General features: G+C 38.9%; 2 protein-coding genes across 7 annotated transcripts in view; one reads left to right on the top strand and one right to left on the bottom strand.

Moving 5' to 3' along the window:
• Positions 1-6,852, top strand: part of rgs6 (regulator of G protein signaling 6) — a 108,066-nt gene extending 101,214 nt beyond the window's left edge. For both annotated transcript variants that reach the window (XM_085381851.1, XM_085381852.1), the window contains exons 14-18: positions 485-610; positions 2,601-2,787; positions 4,031-4,120; positions 4,652-4,705; positions 5,434-6,852. In XM_085381851.1, coding sequence (XP_085237977.1) covers positions 485-610; positions 2,601-2,787; positions 4,031-4,120; positions 4,652-4,705; positions 5,434-5,484 — 508 coding nt within the window. In that variant the 3' untranslated portion in view covers positions 5,485-6,852. The remainder of the gene's footprint in view (positions 1-484; positions 611-2,600; positions 2,788-4,030; positions 4,121-4,651; positions 4,706-5,433) is intronic.
• Positions 6,853-8,102: 1,250 nt separating this feature from the next.
• The window catches only part of lama2 (laminin, alpha 2), a 231,189-nt gene continuing 221,808 nt past the window's right edge, over positions 8,103-17,483 (bottom strand). For all 5 annotated transcript variants that reach the window (XM_085382585.1, XM_085382587.1, XM_085382586.1 and 2 more), the window contains 9 exons: positions 15,926-16,019; positions 15,510-15,605; positions 15,017-15,097; positions 13,938-14,015; positions 13,576-13,645; positions 13,285-13,413; positions 12,925-13,055; positions 9,395-9,614; positions 8,103-9,229 (listed from right to left, as the gene is read on the bottom strand). In XM_085382585.1, the coding sequence (XP_085238711.1) occupies positions 9,069-9,229; positions 9,395-9,614; positions 12,925-13,055; positions 13,285-13,413; positions 13,576-13,645; positions 13,938-14,015; positions 15,017-15,097; positions 15,510-15,605; positions 15,926-16,019 (1,060 nt within the window). In that variant the 3' untranslated portion in view covers positions 8,103-9,068. The remainder of the gene's footprint in view (positions 9,230-9,394; positions 9,615-12,924; positions 13,056-13,284; positions 13,414-13,575; positions 13,646-13,937; positions 14,016-15,016; positions 15,098-15,509; positions 15,606-15,925; positions 16,020-17,483) is intronic.

Here is a 17,483-nt window from a genome sequence, read left to right as displayed (position 1 = left end):
TAATAATTCATCTGAATTGATTAATTGCAGGATAAGAGAACATATTCCCTGCAGAGATTGTAATGATTGGATTTCAGATGAGCACTGTCATAATGTGCAGCTTTTCATAAACCAGTATCACATCCACATCAGACCCTTTCGTGAGTCCCAAAGATCAGGAGGATTTTGCAGTTTTAATGTCTCATCTCTATCTTCATCTTTCCTCTGTTTTCACTTTTTAGATCTGTCCACACTTTCCCAGCTGTAATTAAGTCTCAGACACTAGTTTCATTCTTTATTTTTTTAAGGACATTGTAACTATTGTCAAAAACATATTGAAAGTAGAGTTTTGTGAATACTACAGATTTTTCAGCTTAATTTGAGGGGAACACAAATATATTGCACTGATAATTTTGGAAACACAGATATTTTTATAGAGGGGCTGCAATATACATATATACATATATAACAATAAACTGCCAATCCCTATCTCCATCTTTCCTAGTAAGGAGCCCAGTCAGCAGAGGGTGAAGAAGTGGGGCTTCTCTTTGGAGGACGCCTTGAAAGATCCAGCAGGGCAGGAGCTTTTCCTCAAGTTTCTAGAATCAGAGTTTAGCTCAGAGAATCTCAGGTGAGCAAAATATATTTCAGTCATCACTGTTGTATGTTGAAGTGATATTTTCCTGCTCTTTTTAACCATGCTGTACTGAACTCAATTAATGAAGAAAGGCAAGTAGTGCACAAGCACAGATTTTGTGGTGAATTTTTAAAGGCAGCTTATTCTGCATTATAACAAATCCTCTGTGCTTCATAGGATAACATTTAAGACATTCAGTTGGACATTTGTGCAGCTCCCCTTTAACAACGTGAGGAGAGTATAAGAGTCGATCAAAAGCTTTCACTTCCATGAAAATAGGCAGAAATTATTTCTTCTTGGCAACCTCATTGTTCCAACCTACCATTTCAACCCACTTGGAACATGGAAGAGCAATCAAGTGAAGGTTTGCCAGTTTTTAGATACCTAGAACACTTAAAGAGAAGCGCACAAACCACACTAAAATTCTGCTCATCGAAATTTCAGGAAAAGAAAAGAGTATTAGAAAGGAGCAATACTGAGCTACAATGTTATGCAGATGTATCTCTTCTAGTATTTTTTTTTTACTCTGTTGGATAAATCTAAGATAAAAACAGTTTTTGAAAGGTCTTATCACCATAAACAACAATGTTGTATCGAAGAGAAGAAAAAGATGCAGCCTTACAACTCTGATAAAAATAACAAGACTGAGCTAATGAGGTACACATCAATTTTCTTAACTGCTCATTCAATTAAAAGTCATAGCAGCAGCAGTAGAGCCTGTCCCAGCTGGCTCTGCTGGGTGAGGTGCAGAGTACACAACGTGCCCTACCACAGGGCCTCTTTAAACAGACAACCACACTCCTCCTATGCATTTAAGACGTAATTTAAGTTGTCGTGCCTTAAAGGAAAGATTCAAAGGGAAATAAGATTTCACAGAACTACTTTACTTCTGTCTACACATCAAAAACAGAGTTGTAGAGCACCGGCAGTAAGCATACTAAGAGAAACCGCTAGCCCGACGATCCATCACACGTCACAAAACATTTCAAAACTCGTGTTTTTAGGCTCATGGCAACTTTTCCTCAATCTGTCTGTTTAATTTTTAAGTCCATGAATGTTTTTGATTTCTTTGACTTGTTCTTGTAATGGTTTACAGCTCACATTAAATACAAATTTACACACTAGGCACTGTCATATTTAGTCCCTTATGCACCTATGCAGCAATAAGTGGGTGTTTTATAGTGTGTGGGTGGGAGAGAGAGATGAGGCATCTCTGAAATCTAGTGAGAGAGACAGAAACGTGTTAGGAATAAGAGTCTGGGGATGAACTGATACTATGGAGGTTGTTGATACTTCTGAGCCAGGGGGAGATCCACTACAGAGAAAAAACACACACACATAAGCAGGGTGAGATGCAGAGCGGGAGGGCATACACTCACATCGCTGTTCACCCTTCAGCTACGCCACCAGTCTCCTCACCTCCATCTATTGTTCTCTTCTTCTGGACCCTTAATTGCTTTTGGTTTTATGAGGGAGCTTTTGGAGGAGTGGCACAGAAAGAGAGAGTGTCAGTTATTGAGAAATAGAGAGTGAGTGAGCAAAGCACACCCCAGAGGTGCTTTGCTCTATATTGCTAAACCAGTCCACAGATCAATATAGATAGAAACTAATATTGCAGGCAGTCTGCTTCTCTGCTGCCCCTGGTATTTAACACAGTTTAAGTTTTTTCTCTGTGTCAATATTTAAAAGAAAATTATTCTCGTGTGTCGTCGAGGAAAGGAGGAGAAAGTTTTAAGAGCATTTTAGAAAGAAAGAAATCAAATACATGTAAGTCAATGTTCTGGATACTGACATGTTTCGAGAAAACTATGTTTGCTTTGCAGGAAGGTTTCACTTTTAATTTTACCGCTCTAATCATACAGAAAGCTTTCACTGTCCTAAACTCGCTAATCTATCTAAAGATAAGTTATCACCAGTTACATGTTTAGCATGCAGATTTAAAGGTCTATGCCACTGATGTGTGTTTCTGTTTGTGTTGTTGCAGGTTCTGGCTGGCTGTGCAGGAATTAAAGAGGATACCTCAGCACGAAGTTGCACAGAGGGCACAGGACATCTGGGCAGAGTTCCTGGCAGAGGGAGCGCCCAGCTCTATTAACCTGGACTCCCACAGTTACGAACGCACCAGCCAAAACCTGAAAGACCCTGGACGATACAGCTACGAAGATGCACAGGTGAGAAGCAGAGGAGCATGCAGTGCATTTGAGCTCAAGTAAAATTATTTGAACTTGAAAATTATAAAACCAGTCGGACTTCACAGGGTTTTAAAGTGGAGCTGATGTAACAATATATCAACCTCTTTAAACCTACATATAGAAATTATATGACTGGGAAAAAAAGAACCTGCTCTTAAAATCCTGTCCAGATTTATGCAACTTTTTGGCAAATGCCAGCTGAAATTTGTCTGGCTGAACTGAGAATTAGTGGTACTCATAAATAATAAAAGGTGAACTACAACACTAAGTGAATCCTAGAAAAGGAGTCATTTAGCAAATTGCATTTATTTCAGTTAGCCTCATTCTGTTCTCTCACTACTGAGAAAAATGTCCCTACTTTTGATCAGTGATTGCAACACATTTACACTGCAAATACACACCTCATATCCTTTGGAGTGACTTTTGAAAAAGTAAAGCAGACAGGCAAACTTACATAGCAAGGCCCCAGCCAGTCAGCAGATTTGAACCCAGGACCTTTTTGCTGGGAAACAACAATGCTAACTAATGCACCGCCATGCTTCTGAAGTTTAATTCTAAATGACCTAATTGTGTGACTGGTTGTCTGTCTCTGTGTTAGACCTGCAATAGACTGTTGACCTATACTATGACAGCTGGGATAAGCTTCAGTAATTTCCTGTGTATCAGGATTCCCCAGTTATGTGACTGACTCCAAATAGGCCTGCTTGAGGTCAAGAGTATTACCACAAGGCTCTATTCTACATTCCAACTTAAGTTGGTTATATCTCTGTGGGTTTTCTGTGCTTCTTTCAGAAGCTCTGCCCCACACTATTGTCTGCTCCATTTGTCTTTCTTACATGCTTCACCAGTATCAACTAATGGGTCTATATTGTGGAGTGATTTCCAGAGAATACGTCTCATTGGGAGATAGATGGGCGGGGGGGGGGGGGGGGGGGGGGGTACTGGGCGCTGCGTAGCATCTATTAAATTCCGTCTCGTGTCACAGGCTTAAATGGGACGAGTTAAACAAAGAAAAGATTTCTCCTGTCAGTTACCTGGCAGTGTGCCTCAATCATCCTCTCCCACTGAGAGGGTCTTGTTCAGTTTACTCTGCTTGAGTTGGCAAGTTTTGTACATCATCGACACATAGTTATATATAAACATAGCAGAATTGCACCGCCATCCTTCCGACGCAAACTTCTCCTTCTTACTTGCTGTGTATCCCATCTTTCTGACCTCTAAGGACCACATCTACAAGCTGATGAAAAGTGACAGCTATTCACGTTTCCTGCGCTCCAACCTGTACCAGGACCTTCTGATGGCGAGGAAGAAAGTAAGTGACTGTGTCATCTATTTATGAATTACTCTCTGTGGACATACAGAAGCTGTATCATTGAACATTAGCATCAGTGAAGCTGAGACTAAGGCAGGCTCCCCGACTTTACTTGGTAGAGATAAGTGGACCAGTCTTTATGACTTAATGACTGCTCAAAGTGCACACACAGCACTGTAACAGTCACACACCATGAGATACAGTATAATTTGTGAATATGTCAAAGGGCATTTTGACATGTTTGACACTGGATTGATGGGCAACCTGCCTCTAGCAGGGCCAGCTATGAGGCATGAGGGGTGCACCGCATTCGGTCAGCTAAATTGCTGAGACGACTGCTAACAGCCCTTTTTAGAAAAGAAAGTGGAATACGGCATAGTATTTTCCAGCAATTACTGTAATATCAGTAATGTTTAAAAATATGCCTGCAATCTTGTGCAATTTTTGCGAACTGACTCTGAAAGTGAAAGATGCAATTTTGGCTTCGAAAGAGTTGAACTCTCACACTCTTTACTTTTTGCTCGACTCTAGCCTGAAACGGAGCAGGGCCGACGCACCTCCCTGGAGAAGTTCACTCGCAGTGTGGTGAGTGTCCCGCTGCGTCTGGTTTTAATTATTACAGCTACTTTATCAAACTTTTTTTTAATTGTACATCTGTGCTAAAGTATTTTTTGTAGTCATTAGATACTTTTGCAGCTACAAAGGACATTTACTTTTTTAAAACAATGGTTTAAAAGAATGGCGTATTGAGTAATAAAGGACTGTCCATTGTACAAATTAGTTTGCCTAACTGCGTGACTGCAAATGAGGGAAGAGGCAGGATGCAGGCAAAACAATTACAATGTAAAATTACAGCTAAGCGGTTTGAGTGATTTCTGTATTCTTCAGTGTTCCCTTTGGGGTGCCATTTGCCATGTGTTGCCATGTTTGTTTTTGCTTTATGAAATGCATTATTTCTTTCAGTTCAATAGATGAAGCCTTTGGTTTGCAAAGACATGGAACTGTGACCAAACTATGCATTTCTCTGCAGACACATTATGAGCTTGATATCAAAGAAGAAGAAAAAAACGTTATTTAAGTCTTATTGGACTTCATATGGCAAGCTTGGAGCTCCCTAAGGCACCTCTCATTGCATTACTGTCCCCCCCCCCCCCTTTTTTTTTCAGGGCTAATATAATGTATTCTCACCTTGAGATTTAATATATTTTTGCAGACAAAGCTCTATGTGCATGCAGGTCATCCTTCTTCTTTTTCTCCTTAGCTCCTTAGAAATCTTGAGAATAAAACTTTAAACTATGACTCTTCTTTTCCAGGGCAAGTCATTGACAGGCAAACGACTGACGGGTCTCATGCAGTCGTCCTGACAAGGCCTGGATGAAGAATAGGTGGAACCATACCCAGAAGAGCTGCTTACCTATGGGAAGCAGGTGGAAAAGGACCCTGGGGTGTGCTTGTGTAGCTATGGGAGGTGGATAAGTGCGCCAAACAAGCTTACACCACTGGATTGGACTACTACCACATGTGAAACTCACCTCAGATCAGTTCAAGCGGACCGACAGCATGCAATAAGTCACCAGACCTGACACCAGTGCTGTCACAGTGTAGATGATAAACAATGCTACTCCTCTTAGGAAGTTTCTACAAAAATCACCTGTACTAAGGAAAGCCGGGCTCAGTTGTTTCTCTCTATCTACTCTCATGTTAATATAGTAGCTGAAGAGGCTATTGCTTTTACTTTCAGTGATATAAACACGGAATGCTTGAATGCCTTGACAGATGTCAAACGAGACTTAGATTAAATGCTGTAGCTAGCTGTTTTATCTCATCATTCACTACGATGATATAAGGGAATGAAACACTGGGAGCAGTTTACAGATGCTTGACTGCCAGGTGGTGTAGTACACTGAACTTATGATTGACTAAAGCTTTTAGATCAACTTACTATTGTATGACACAAGATATGCCTCTGTATGTCCAATGCCGATTTACTTGGTTACAGTGTGCGCTCACATTTAAATCAGCACACTTGCTGCTTTTGTCTGTCTCCCTGCACTTATAGCTGTGTAATGTAGTACTGTAGTTGGTACAATAGTATGTGTTAGTATGTGCAACAGTAGCTACTAATACTGAAGTTAGTACAAGCACAAGCTGAAATGTCTGCTTTTAAATTCAAGTAAAGGGCACCAAACACGAAGGCCACACGTATCCTGGAAAGCTAACCAAAATCAGTGTTGACCTGATCATTTGGACATATTCTTAATCTACAAATCAATAATTACTTTGCCCTAAACATATGTTGTGGACACCCAGAGGTGAACATCTTGTCATAAAAAGGTGAGTTGGTAGGTTTACAAACAGTTGTATTGCTTTAAACGGGTGGGTGGATAAAGGTTAGGCTTTACTCTATCTTCTAAACATTCCACTGCAGGCGGCCACAGTAATGTTTATTTGGCTGACTTCTTACCATTCTTCACTTTGTGTAAAGATGACAATAAAAGAGGAATGCACAATAAAGACGGAGTTTTGGACCCTTATGTCAGCATGTCCATTTCTTCTTACAGGGAAAATGCATCAGATGACACTTTCAATAAAATCCCAGAATAAATGCATGTAACATGTAACAGGTGCATCTTTGCACTTTGTAGTTACATACTGCCCCCTAGTGTCCGTTGGGTAGTAAGTACTGGTTAAACGTCTCACTTTCTGTCATTTGCTGGCACGTGGAGCAAAACCATTACAGCTGGGCAACAAGTACGCTTTAGAAATGTACTATTAAAACCTAAATGTTAAACAGTGCAGCTTTAAAGTGTTGTCGCTCTTGAATTTGATGCTTGGGAAATAAAGACTGATTATTACATCTAATGCTACAAAGAGCTTTTAGTATCTTGCCATCTTAGTAATAGCTGTGAAGTGCAATAGCGCCATCTGGTGGGCATTTTATTAAGAAACGGTACATTTTTTTTCTCTTTTCTATTATCTTCCTCCTGTAAGTCAGTCTTATATTAATCTTCATCAAACAAGTATGACTACTGTTTTATTCCGATAGTCTCCATGTTATATTTGAATAAGGCATATCTTTTTTTAGATTTCCCTCTATACACCACTACAGTGGGTTTCAAATCCAGCAATATGTAATTCAAGTGCAGACTTTCAGCTTTAATTCATGAGGTTCAGCAAAAGAATTAGAAATATTTTGAGAGGCTCAAAAGTATTTTGACAATTGACAAGAAGTTTGAGACTGTTGCCTTGTTATTCCATGACAAACACTCGACCCACCTCTGGTTAATTCCAAATGTTGAACTTCATTTTGGTAACTGAGACTGTCAATATGACACCCAAACAGATGTCAGTGCAGGTAAAGGACTTTGACCTTAAGGTCAAAGTCACTGATATTCATAACTTGTCTGAGATTTTTACTAGATGCACCTGTAGTATTGATTTAGACATCGTACACTGCCTCAATCTCAAGTTATTGTGTTCACAAAGTTAACGGCAATACCCTATCAGCAATTTACAGTCAAGAGGTAAAAATGAGTGACTGGCCAAATTATTATGGATCTAACTGTACACTTCCTGGATAAAACCATTTTGTCCCGAGTATCAAATTTTTTATTTTACTTTTATATTTTAGTGATTCGTTAGTGTATGTTCTACATATAGTTGTAAAGCTTTAAGTGCATACTCAAGTTTTGTGGGAGAGATCAAAACACTTAAATGTTTCTTGTGCATTATTGCTTAAAAACATTGATCAAAAATTCAGACGTTCTAAACCGTTTTTTAGAAAAGAAGGTATACGAAGAACAGACAGGAAAAAAAAAAACCAAATCCTGGTGCAACTGTTTCCAAGATAAAAGACAAAACTGAACTTATTCAAAACACCAAAAAATATCCCAAAAAGCAGCACCTGAGTACTGTAAGCACATGTATTGCAATGCAGGATTTTAATACTTTAGATGACAAACTGAAACACAGTGAGACTCACTTCATAGCCATTACAAATTTATTGATCAGAGCTTCACATTGTGCGCAGGTCTGATAATAAACTGAGAACTTCTTAGTAGATGTTTAAGGTTATATTTGAAGAACTGGGATGGGTGGAGTGTAAAAGCGAAGCTTTCGATTTACCGTTCGATCCACGTCCCTACCCTCATCCTATGGTCATGAGCTGTGGGTAGCGACCAAAAGCGAGAGAAGCGGCAGAAATGGACTTCCTCCGAAGGGTGGCTGGCCTCTCCCTTAGAGATAGGGTGAGAAGTTCAGCCATCCAGCAGGGGCTCAGAATAGAACCGCTGCTCCTCCAAAGGAGGCAGTTGAGGCGATTCGGGCATCTGGCTAGGATGCCTACGGATGTTTTGGGCATGTCCCACTGGGAGGAGGCACTAGGGCAGACCCAGGACATGCTGGGGAGATTATAACTCTCGGCTGGTCTGGCAACACCTTGGTGTTCCTCTAGACAAGCTGGAGGAGATGGCTAGGGAGAGGGAGGATTCCTTAGGCTGTTGCCCCCACGACTCAGCCCCAGATAAGCGGAAGAAGATGGATAGATTGATGGATGAATTTGGTACTTTAAAAATCACACTGAGCAATAGCATGTTGGTAGCATCAGAATAATTGTTTGGTTAGACTTGTTGTTGTTTATATTTCAATTTGAGTGAAGAAAAACGCTCAGAAAGACATTTTTGATGTTACAATGCAAAAAGTGTAGCTGAGCTGGGCACTTATTTTTTAGGTACTTACACCAAACAAATGAATTGTGAGTAGAATTAATGAATGGCTGTAAAGGTACACTAATTTGGGAATAGAGAAACGTGTCACGAGTTGCAGGACTTAAAAGAGTAATGACTACACAGCTAACACACAAATTCACTCTGAGGAAATGGGTCAACACATAAATTGGCATTAGGTCCCTTGGGAAAGCTGAGACCTTATTGAAAAGCAGTAAGGAGAATTAGGCAGCGACAGCGGGACAGGAAAGAGGCTGGACTCCTCTAATCTCCAGAGCCTTGTTGAAGTGCACCTCCATGGTCTTAGAAGACTTGGTGATCTTCAGGTTTCTTATACAACCATGAAAAGAGGTGCTGGTAGAAAGAGCTGCCTGGTGAACTCCAGCTGAGACAGAAACAAAAACACATAATCAAATTTACTCCATAATCCCTGAACAGGCTCTTCTCCTGTAACAAGTATGTTTTCTATATATGCTAACAACAATTCATATGTGTTGGCATGTTTCTTTACATTTGTCCAAGTATCATTTTAGGTAGGTGGCATTCATACCAGGATATCCTCCAACATATATGGGGTCGCTGGTGTCACAGGTGACAGAGTGTGCATACGGACTGGCTGCATCGCTCTGCTTCCCATCAACCACCAGCTCCAGCTTGTTCCGTTTCTTGGTGGCGGTGACGGAGTGCCACTGTCCATCACAGAAGCCTTCTCCCTGAGGAACGTGCACTGCCGTAAAGCGCCCAGCTCCATTGTCAACATGGAAGAGCAGCTAAGAGGGAGGGAAAGGCACATGGAAACAACAAACAAGCTTACTGCATGTAGTCAAACTAATTTCATAATTCTTTGAAATTCTTTGAAATTAGTTTGTGAAAAGTTTTATAAAGTTTTCACAAAAAATACTAAGTAAAAATTACTTTTTGTGACAAGTTTATGTAAAAAAATAAAATCCTCAATTTGTGGAGATGGACCAAGAACATGTTTGATAGTCCCAAACCTCACAACTGAAAAAGCTTTCTCTCTGGAGGTTTTTTCCCTTTATGTTATTTTTGCTATTTTTTAAGGTTTTTTTAAGATCAAATTTGTATCAATGTCCTTTTCCTCTAAGCAGCATTTATTTTATTTTACAATGGACTAAAATCTTAAAAAATGACAAGTGTTTAATTCTTCTGTTGCTTCTTATTTCCGGGCCTGCTTCCAGCACAAGGTTTAACATTCCTGTTGATTTTAAAACAGATTTATGTTTTCTTCATTTGAACATACATAGTTTATGTGCTATGGTTATGCTTAGCATTTGAGCACATTCTAATATTATAGTTTAATTTGAAATCTGGTTAGGCAAATCTATTACAAATACAGATATTAGTGTTGATGGGTATTATATGTATATAGGACTGAGTGACCTAAAAAAGTCAGGGGTATTATAATATTTGGCAAAAACTCTGAATCAGTGAGTTTTTGATCATTTCAGTTTTTGGTACTTGATCCTTTGAATCCCTCCAGATTACACTTGGCTACTCCAGAACATCCTCAGTTGTCAGAAGTGCACTACCCTCTTTAATGAAGCTTTTATTAAAAGGGAATTTTAAGTAAATGGTTCTTATGGAAGACTTGAATTGGAATAATTTAAGTTTGCTGTGACTCTCTAAATCAATTTCAGATTACTGACAACTAATTCAAGATATCCAGGAAATTTTTAATGCTAGAACCGCCAAAGAGGTCACTTAGCGTTAACTTATTTATTTATCGCAATCGTTCCACATTAATGTCCAGCAGCTTCGGTTGTTGCTAATGACGACGACCTTCTGTTATGATTTTGTTGCAGAAAGAGCAGAGCCATGGATAATTTTCAAACAAGATATAAAACATGTTTACTGAACAAAATATATATATTAAAAGTCGAGATACTCACTTATATTACAACGTTTACATATGCTGGATTCTTTCTATAACTGAGCACTGAGATTTATTACAAACCTTAAAGCGTTTACCTGCCACTGTACATTGTGTGCTTGTGCTGGGAGGTCTGTTTGTCATTTCATAGCCTCAGCCACTGGTACATTCTTATTTTTAAGGTCTTATTTATATGGTCTGCGCCTGTCTTACTGACTTCCATTAATCAAAAAATTGTGGGAATTACTTTTATTGATTTTTCAGGGTTTATTGGTGATGACATTTATACATTTTGGTTGCTTTTGTATTTTATTTTTATTGTTTTTATTTTAGAGTACTTAACTTGTGTATTTTTTTCTGTGTGTTACCAGTTTTTTGCAACTTCACTGCTGTATTTCTTGCCTAGAAAACTAACACACTTGTAAAAGAGATTTTTGATCTCAATAGTTATACTGTCCTGCTTAAATAAGTAAAAAAGTCAGTGTTTAACCGCTTAATATATCTGTAATATTATAATGTGAGTTTTTAAATATGTGCATTTCACACAAATATTATTCCTTTATACTACAGTCCATTATACTACAGTCAGGTTAGTGCAGTTTTTAAAGTGTGTGGCACGCCCCACTGGAGTTCTGACAGGTGGGGCGCAAGTTACCTGGCAGAAAAGTCATGCAGAACTAATGTTTAACATCAGAATCACTTTTACGGCGGAAAGAAACAAGAAATTTGCAGCAGTTACGTTAATAATATGCGCATCCGCTGCATCCCTGAAAAGCTGCACGCAGCCACGCGTGTAATTCAACAGCCGCAATAAAGAAGTGTAGTGAAAAGTGCGAACATGTGGTTGTGTCTGTCGTCCATCGTTTACAGTGGTGCCAAAACCCAGGATTGGGCTGCATGTTCGCACTATATTGCGCCTGTCGACTTACACACGCGAATGCAGCTTTTCGGCTACAGCCTACACATATCAACAACAACAACAGGACCCAGTTCATTCTGTCCTAAGCTGGGGAGACGTGACTGGGGATGCCGCACAGGTGCGTCCATCTCCCCCGCAGCCACGCCCCAGTCCACGCCCCGCCGCAGCTCTGCTGTCAAAAACAGGCTGACTGCAGCCTTTAAGAGTGAATAGCATTAAGCTCTCACTAAATTATATATTTTTCACCTCTGTTCACAAGTTTCTGGGGATTTCTTTTTTTATAAGACTAAGACTGAATTTTATTTTTCTATGTCTGGCAATGTTCACATTCTGTTTAACTTTTTACCTTTTTGAAGAAGTGGTGCAGACTAAAAGTTAAGAAATAGTTGTTTGAAATGAAAGTTGTTTGTTTAAAACAAAAATTACTGAATGATTCATTGTGAATGAGTTTATTATCTAAATAAAGTTGCAGCCAGGCTTTTCTGTCATTATTTTGTTTAGATGGGGCTTGAAAGTATTTCTTCTTGCCACGTGGGGAATGATGTAAAAAGTTTGAGAACCACTGCGCAGTGCAACAGTGGCTGGAAATTGCAACATTAACAAAATTATTAAGACCATGTACAATGAAACTGAAAGCGGCCAATTCAAACATGGCTGCTATGTCTGTGACCATAATTGCACCAAACGGTGTCAGTCTGCAACTGAATGGCTTCAATGTGTTAATTACATGCAATCTGTTTGTAATAATCGCAAATCTGTTACACAGAAATTCACATTAAGTACTTATGTTGAAAGTCCAGCCAGAACTTCATAGATCTGAAACTAAAATTCAGGAGTTCATGATGTCTGTGATTTAATTGTAATATGGCAATGGAAGCAGTTGGCAACCGGTTCAGTAGAGTCCCTCAGTGTGTCTAACAACAGGAAACTTATTGTGGAACACGTCACAGACAAATTGCGCTCATTGGTGCAAAGTGACCAAGATTGATTGCAATGTGTTGGCAATTTTTCTGCATTTATAAATCAGACAGTAGCAAAGATTTACTGCTGATAAATCTGTCAGAAATGATTACCCAAAGGTTAAGGGCATTGCATGTTCAACCTCTGGACAACCAGCTGGTCACCACAACTACTTGCATTCAGTCAGCAAAGGTGAAAAAAATCCAGTGCAATCCCTGCTGTTTTTTTCTAGTCACAAGGAGGGTCTTATCCTATATTTACTATACACACTATATTTGGTGCGACTGAGCCATAAATGAGTGTTGCGTACCTTGCCATCGACAATTTCTAGCCCCAGTCCATCATTGCCTTGATTACTGACTGCCAAAAGCACTCCACTGGTTCTGCTGGTTCGGAACTCTAATGCTATGGACACATCCAGACCCACTCTATAGGATGAGACTAGATAAAGACAAAGAGTAACTGTTGGTGAGAAATGGAAGGCACATTTTGTACAAAGACATTCCAATAAGTAAAATTTATTCAGATCAATATATAATAAAATAAAATAAAACAGCAAAAGAACCAAAATCAGGTCATTGCTAGGTAATTTATATGCATGTACAACATGACCAGGAAAATCCCAGCCTTATGTTCCCCTTTCATGTACATGCTCTGAGCGTCATCTCACCTGCTTTTAGAAAGCCAGTGCCCTCAAAATAAGTGCCCGTCTCAGTAGCAACGAAGCACCTTCCAACCATATGACTGGATGTGGGTGTGGCCATGTCTAGTTTAAAGTCAATCATGGACTCAGAAGAACCTTGATAGAACGAGAGCAAGTTAATAAAAACTATTTGGGCACATTCAAAAATAACATCTCGTATATCAAGCTGTTACACTATTCTTTTGAGAAAAAAACACAACAAAACAAAAGAGACATTAAAACCAATAGGCACTCATTAAATACAATACAAACCATTACCTGAAACACCTCCTACAGGGCTTCCAGCCACCCTAAGGTCACGAATACATCCATTGATACTATAGAGAATCTTGATGAAGAAAAAAAAAAGAGTTGATAAAAATGGCTTTCGTTGAACAAAAATCACTCAAAATCTGACTGATACTAACTTCAGTCCTCGAAAACTGGATAATCATGCTAGAAGTTCTTAATTTTTATACTGAAATGACACTCAAGCTATTTCAGTTAATCGAAAACAACTAAACTGACAACAAACAAGTGAAGCACCGAAATAAAAATATGATGGCATGTGTTGACATGCAATGAAAGACTTATTACCTATTTTTAAATGGTGTGTGCGTGTGTGTGTGCGTGTGTTTTACCGGTCCTATTCGTTTTGTGGTATAGTTTTGTGGTAATCCGCCAACGTACAGAATCCCCACCACATCTAACAGGTCAGCCTGGCAACAAGAACACAGTTCATTAACGCAATATTTTTGCAGTGCTCACAGTCACTTTGACACACAATTTCATCTCTATTAGTACAGATAATAAAAGCAATTCTGTCTGTCTGCGTCCTACATTATTGATTATTACAATAATGTGTCTCGAGATGACCATGTCAAGGTGATGTAGCAGAGAAAATTGACAAGACACAAAAATACAGCATAAAAATATAAAATTAGAAATGCAAACAGTGAAAACACCCCCTTGCTGGGCCACAGTTTAAAGTCCAAATATGAACAAATATTTCCTCTCCCAATGCAACATGCAAAGAGTCTTTTCTGATGCTTCCTCTGTGATTTTTTTCCTTTGTGCTACGCAGTGTTGTAAAACACTTCATTTTGGTTTCCTGCACTGCTGTGTACAACATCTTTGACATAAATCATTGTGAAACTTTGTGTTAGCCACAGTTTAAGTTCATGATTTACTGAATGACATAATGGCAAGAGTTTGACTACCTCATTGTGACGATAGAGGGCAGAAACAGGACTTGGGCTCAGTGATGCAAGTTCAACTTTTAATTCTAGGTTTCAATGTTATGGAGCTGGTTCTCTTAGCGTGTACATCACTATGGACACTTACGGATTGATGCTTACAACTTAGATACTCTGTTTAACCTCTTCATATTTCTGAAATATTATAGTGTAAGTTTTTCATAAAATACACGCTTGTGCAGCCAGCAGACGCTGCCAACACCACTTCTTTCACGTAAATGTGCTTGTAGCTAGATATCAAACCCCTAGGTTGACTTATTGTTTGGCAGGACTGCCAGTGTTAAGAAGCTAGATAAGGAATAACACCTTGGATGTATAAACTTCATTTATAGTACAGGTCCAAGGACTATTTCTGATGTCACTGACAAGTAATGAGTAACGTATGAGAAGCGGAGTTTGAGCAAATTACGGCTTTTGCAGGTCATGCATTGTGTTATGCTACATGTATGAGTTATTCTGAGCACCTTCTTTGGACTTGACATCATTTTTTGGAACCGCCTATTCACAATAAGCGTGGCTCTCTGCCTGTCACGCGTTACGCTGATCTAGGAACAAAAACCAGAGACAGAGAGAGAACAAAAAGGAAGTAGACATGGTGAAGTAACTGAATCACAAGCATCCGATAGTTTCATCAATGACTAAAACGTTGCCTTGGACGCATGAAGACTGACAACTTGTCTTTACGTGCTGTGACTTTTTCAATGTGTTCATTGCAGTGTAACACAAATTGTTATTCCTAATAAGGAAAGTGCAGATTTTCTATTATAAACAATTCTTTTAAGAGCTATAAAACAACAAGCAACAGAACTTTTATTATTGCAGTTAAGCTCTTGAAACAGTAAAGATTTTGAATCTTATCATAATGTTGCATACAAGATGTCATGCAGATCAAATCCAGACAGGAGATGCTGTTCAAATAATTGAAGAAATGTGTTAAAAACTTAAGAACTGTTGTACCTTATGCCAGCTTCCATCATTGATGGAGTATGGGACACAGTCAGATATGTTTCCATGGCCAAGATCATAACCCAGACAAACCTGACCATTCTTGATCTTAAAGAATAAAAAAGGGTTTTCATGATAGATGAAGGAGAATAACAAGCAGACATGTAAAACAGAGTACATACAGCTTTAGCCTCTATACAGTTCTACAGCACAGACAGAAATCAAACTGGAAATTTATCAGGTGAAACCTTTTAAGTTGTAAAAGCAGTTCAGAGTGTGTACCTACTGGGCCTAATTTGGAAATCAAACACACAAAGAGCAAACTTTATATCCCTTTATGAGATTAAGTCTTAAACTAAAAAAATACTACAGGACAAACAGCAGTAGAGAAACAACTAAAAACACCTGCCAGTATATTAGATAGTTACCTGTATGGAAACAAAGTCAGCATGGTTGATTCTCGCCATGTAGAAAATAAGACCGGATGACTCCTTTGTCCTCAGCTCAAACTCAATTTTCAGTCTGTGGAGAAAAACCCCCACAACAAACAAACACAGGAATACATTGTAGTACAGTTGCAAGACAGGGTTTCTGAATTGTCAAGGCAAACAGGATCTGACTAAACTGATGACACACTTGTATTTTTTGTAATCACACAGACTCAGACCAGAAGAAAGAAAGAAATGAACCTCTTCATTAATGATTTCTCTTAAGGCTAACTGGAGAGAGGGAGGTGGCTGTAGAGCTGTGAGGCTCTTTAAATAAAAACATGGAGTCTTCTTACTGACATCGCCTGCTCTCTAAAGAAAGATACGTCGGTTTGAACCAAGGACCTAAAAGGAGCATCATAGAAAAACTGTATGTGAAGCATCAAAAGCATATTTAAGTCCCTGGGTGTTTAGAAATCCACAATAAGAAACTGTGTATAAATAGAGGAAATACAGGACTGTTGCTACTCTCCTGGAAGCTGGCATCCACCATATATCCTGAAGTCCTAGTGAAGAAGAACTCAAGCATAACAGGAAAAAAAACAGATGCATAAATCATTACAACTTGCTAGAGTTCACATTTAGAATTTAAGTTAATGAAAACCATTGCACGACCACATTGTGGCATGTTTTAGGTTTGCAAGAGATCTTTCAGGCTTTGCTACTTAAGCACCTGGATTCCTTGCAATCATTGTGCCTTGTAGCCTGTGACTCTGAAGTTACTGTAGGAGCAGTCCAAAAAGATCACAACCTAAAGCAACCATGAACAGCCTAAAGAACAAATGAATGGTTGAAAACAAAGAAATAAAGAGTCAAAAAAGCCTACGTGAAATATGTGACTGATGCTACTGATGCAAAAAGACATTACTAAATTCTAATACTAAGAGTTCGCGTGAGACAGGAAATCTTAAAGGACTGTGACCAGTTTCTGTTAATATCTTAGTCAAACGATTCGATTGATTGAGATCAGGGCATACAGCATACAAAATAATGTCTAGTATGTTCTTTGACTGTACCATTTCAATATTTCAAACCATATTTTACACCCCAAAGATTTACATTAGTAATTGTCTTTAGTTCTGCATAGCCTTGATTATTACAAGAAGTGTTTCTAAGGACAAACTTAAGTTTGAAGAGTTCAATATCTGAGTCAGGTTTGTGTTTTCTAGCACTGACAGATACACAGAGTAATGGATACATGGTGATTTACTTGGACAGCAGGCTGCCTTGCAGCTTAGGGAGCATGTGAAGTAATTAAATGTTACAAGTGTGATTCTTAAAACAGTCAGAGACACTGCCCAAGACACAAATCCCTTGTTTGCACAGACCACTAGGACAACAACTAAAGCATACTCAGACCTTCGCCTTGTTTGTAGAGTGTGGTTTTTTTTTGTTACTGTCAGTTTGCTGTGGACCAGAAGGGTTGTTCTGACGGCTGGTCCAGCCAACATGTTCATTTTTTAAAGATGTTGTTTCTTATACAGTAGATTTTGACCCG

Source organism: Rhamphochromis longiceps, linkage group LG15 (genome assembly GCF_057381845.1).
Source record: "Rhamphochromis longiceps isolate RC_006_pf linkage group LG15, R_longiceps_female_GT1.1, whole genome shotgun sequence".
NCBI classification, from domain to species: domain Eukaryota; kingdom Metazoa; phylum Chordata; class Actinopteri; order Cichliformes; family Cichlidae; genus Rhamphochromis; species Rhamphochromis longiceps.
Note: the sequence above shows the minus strand (reverse complement) of the source record. Positions and strands in the feature narration are given on the sequence as shown.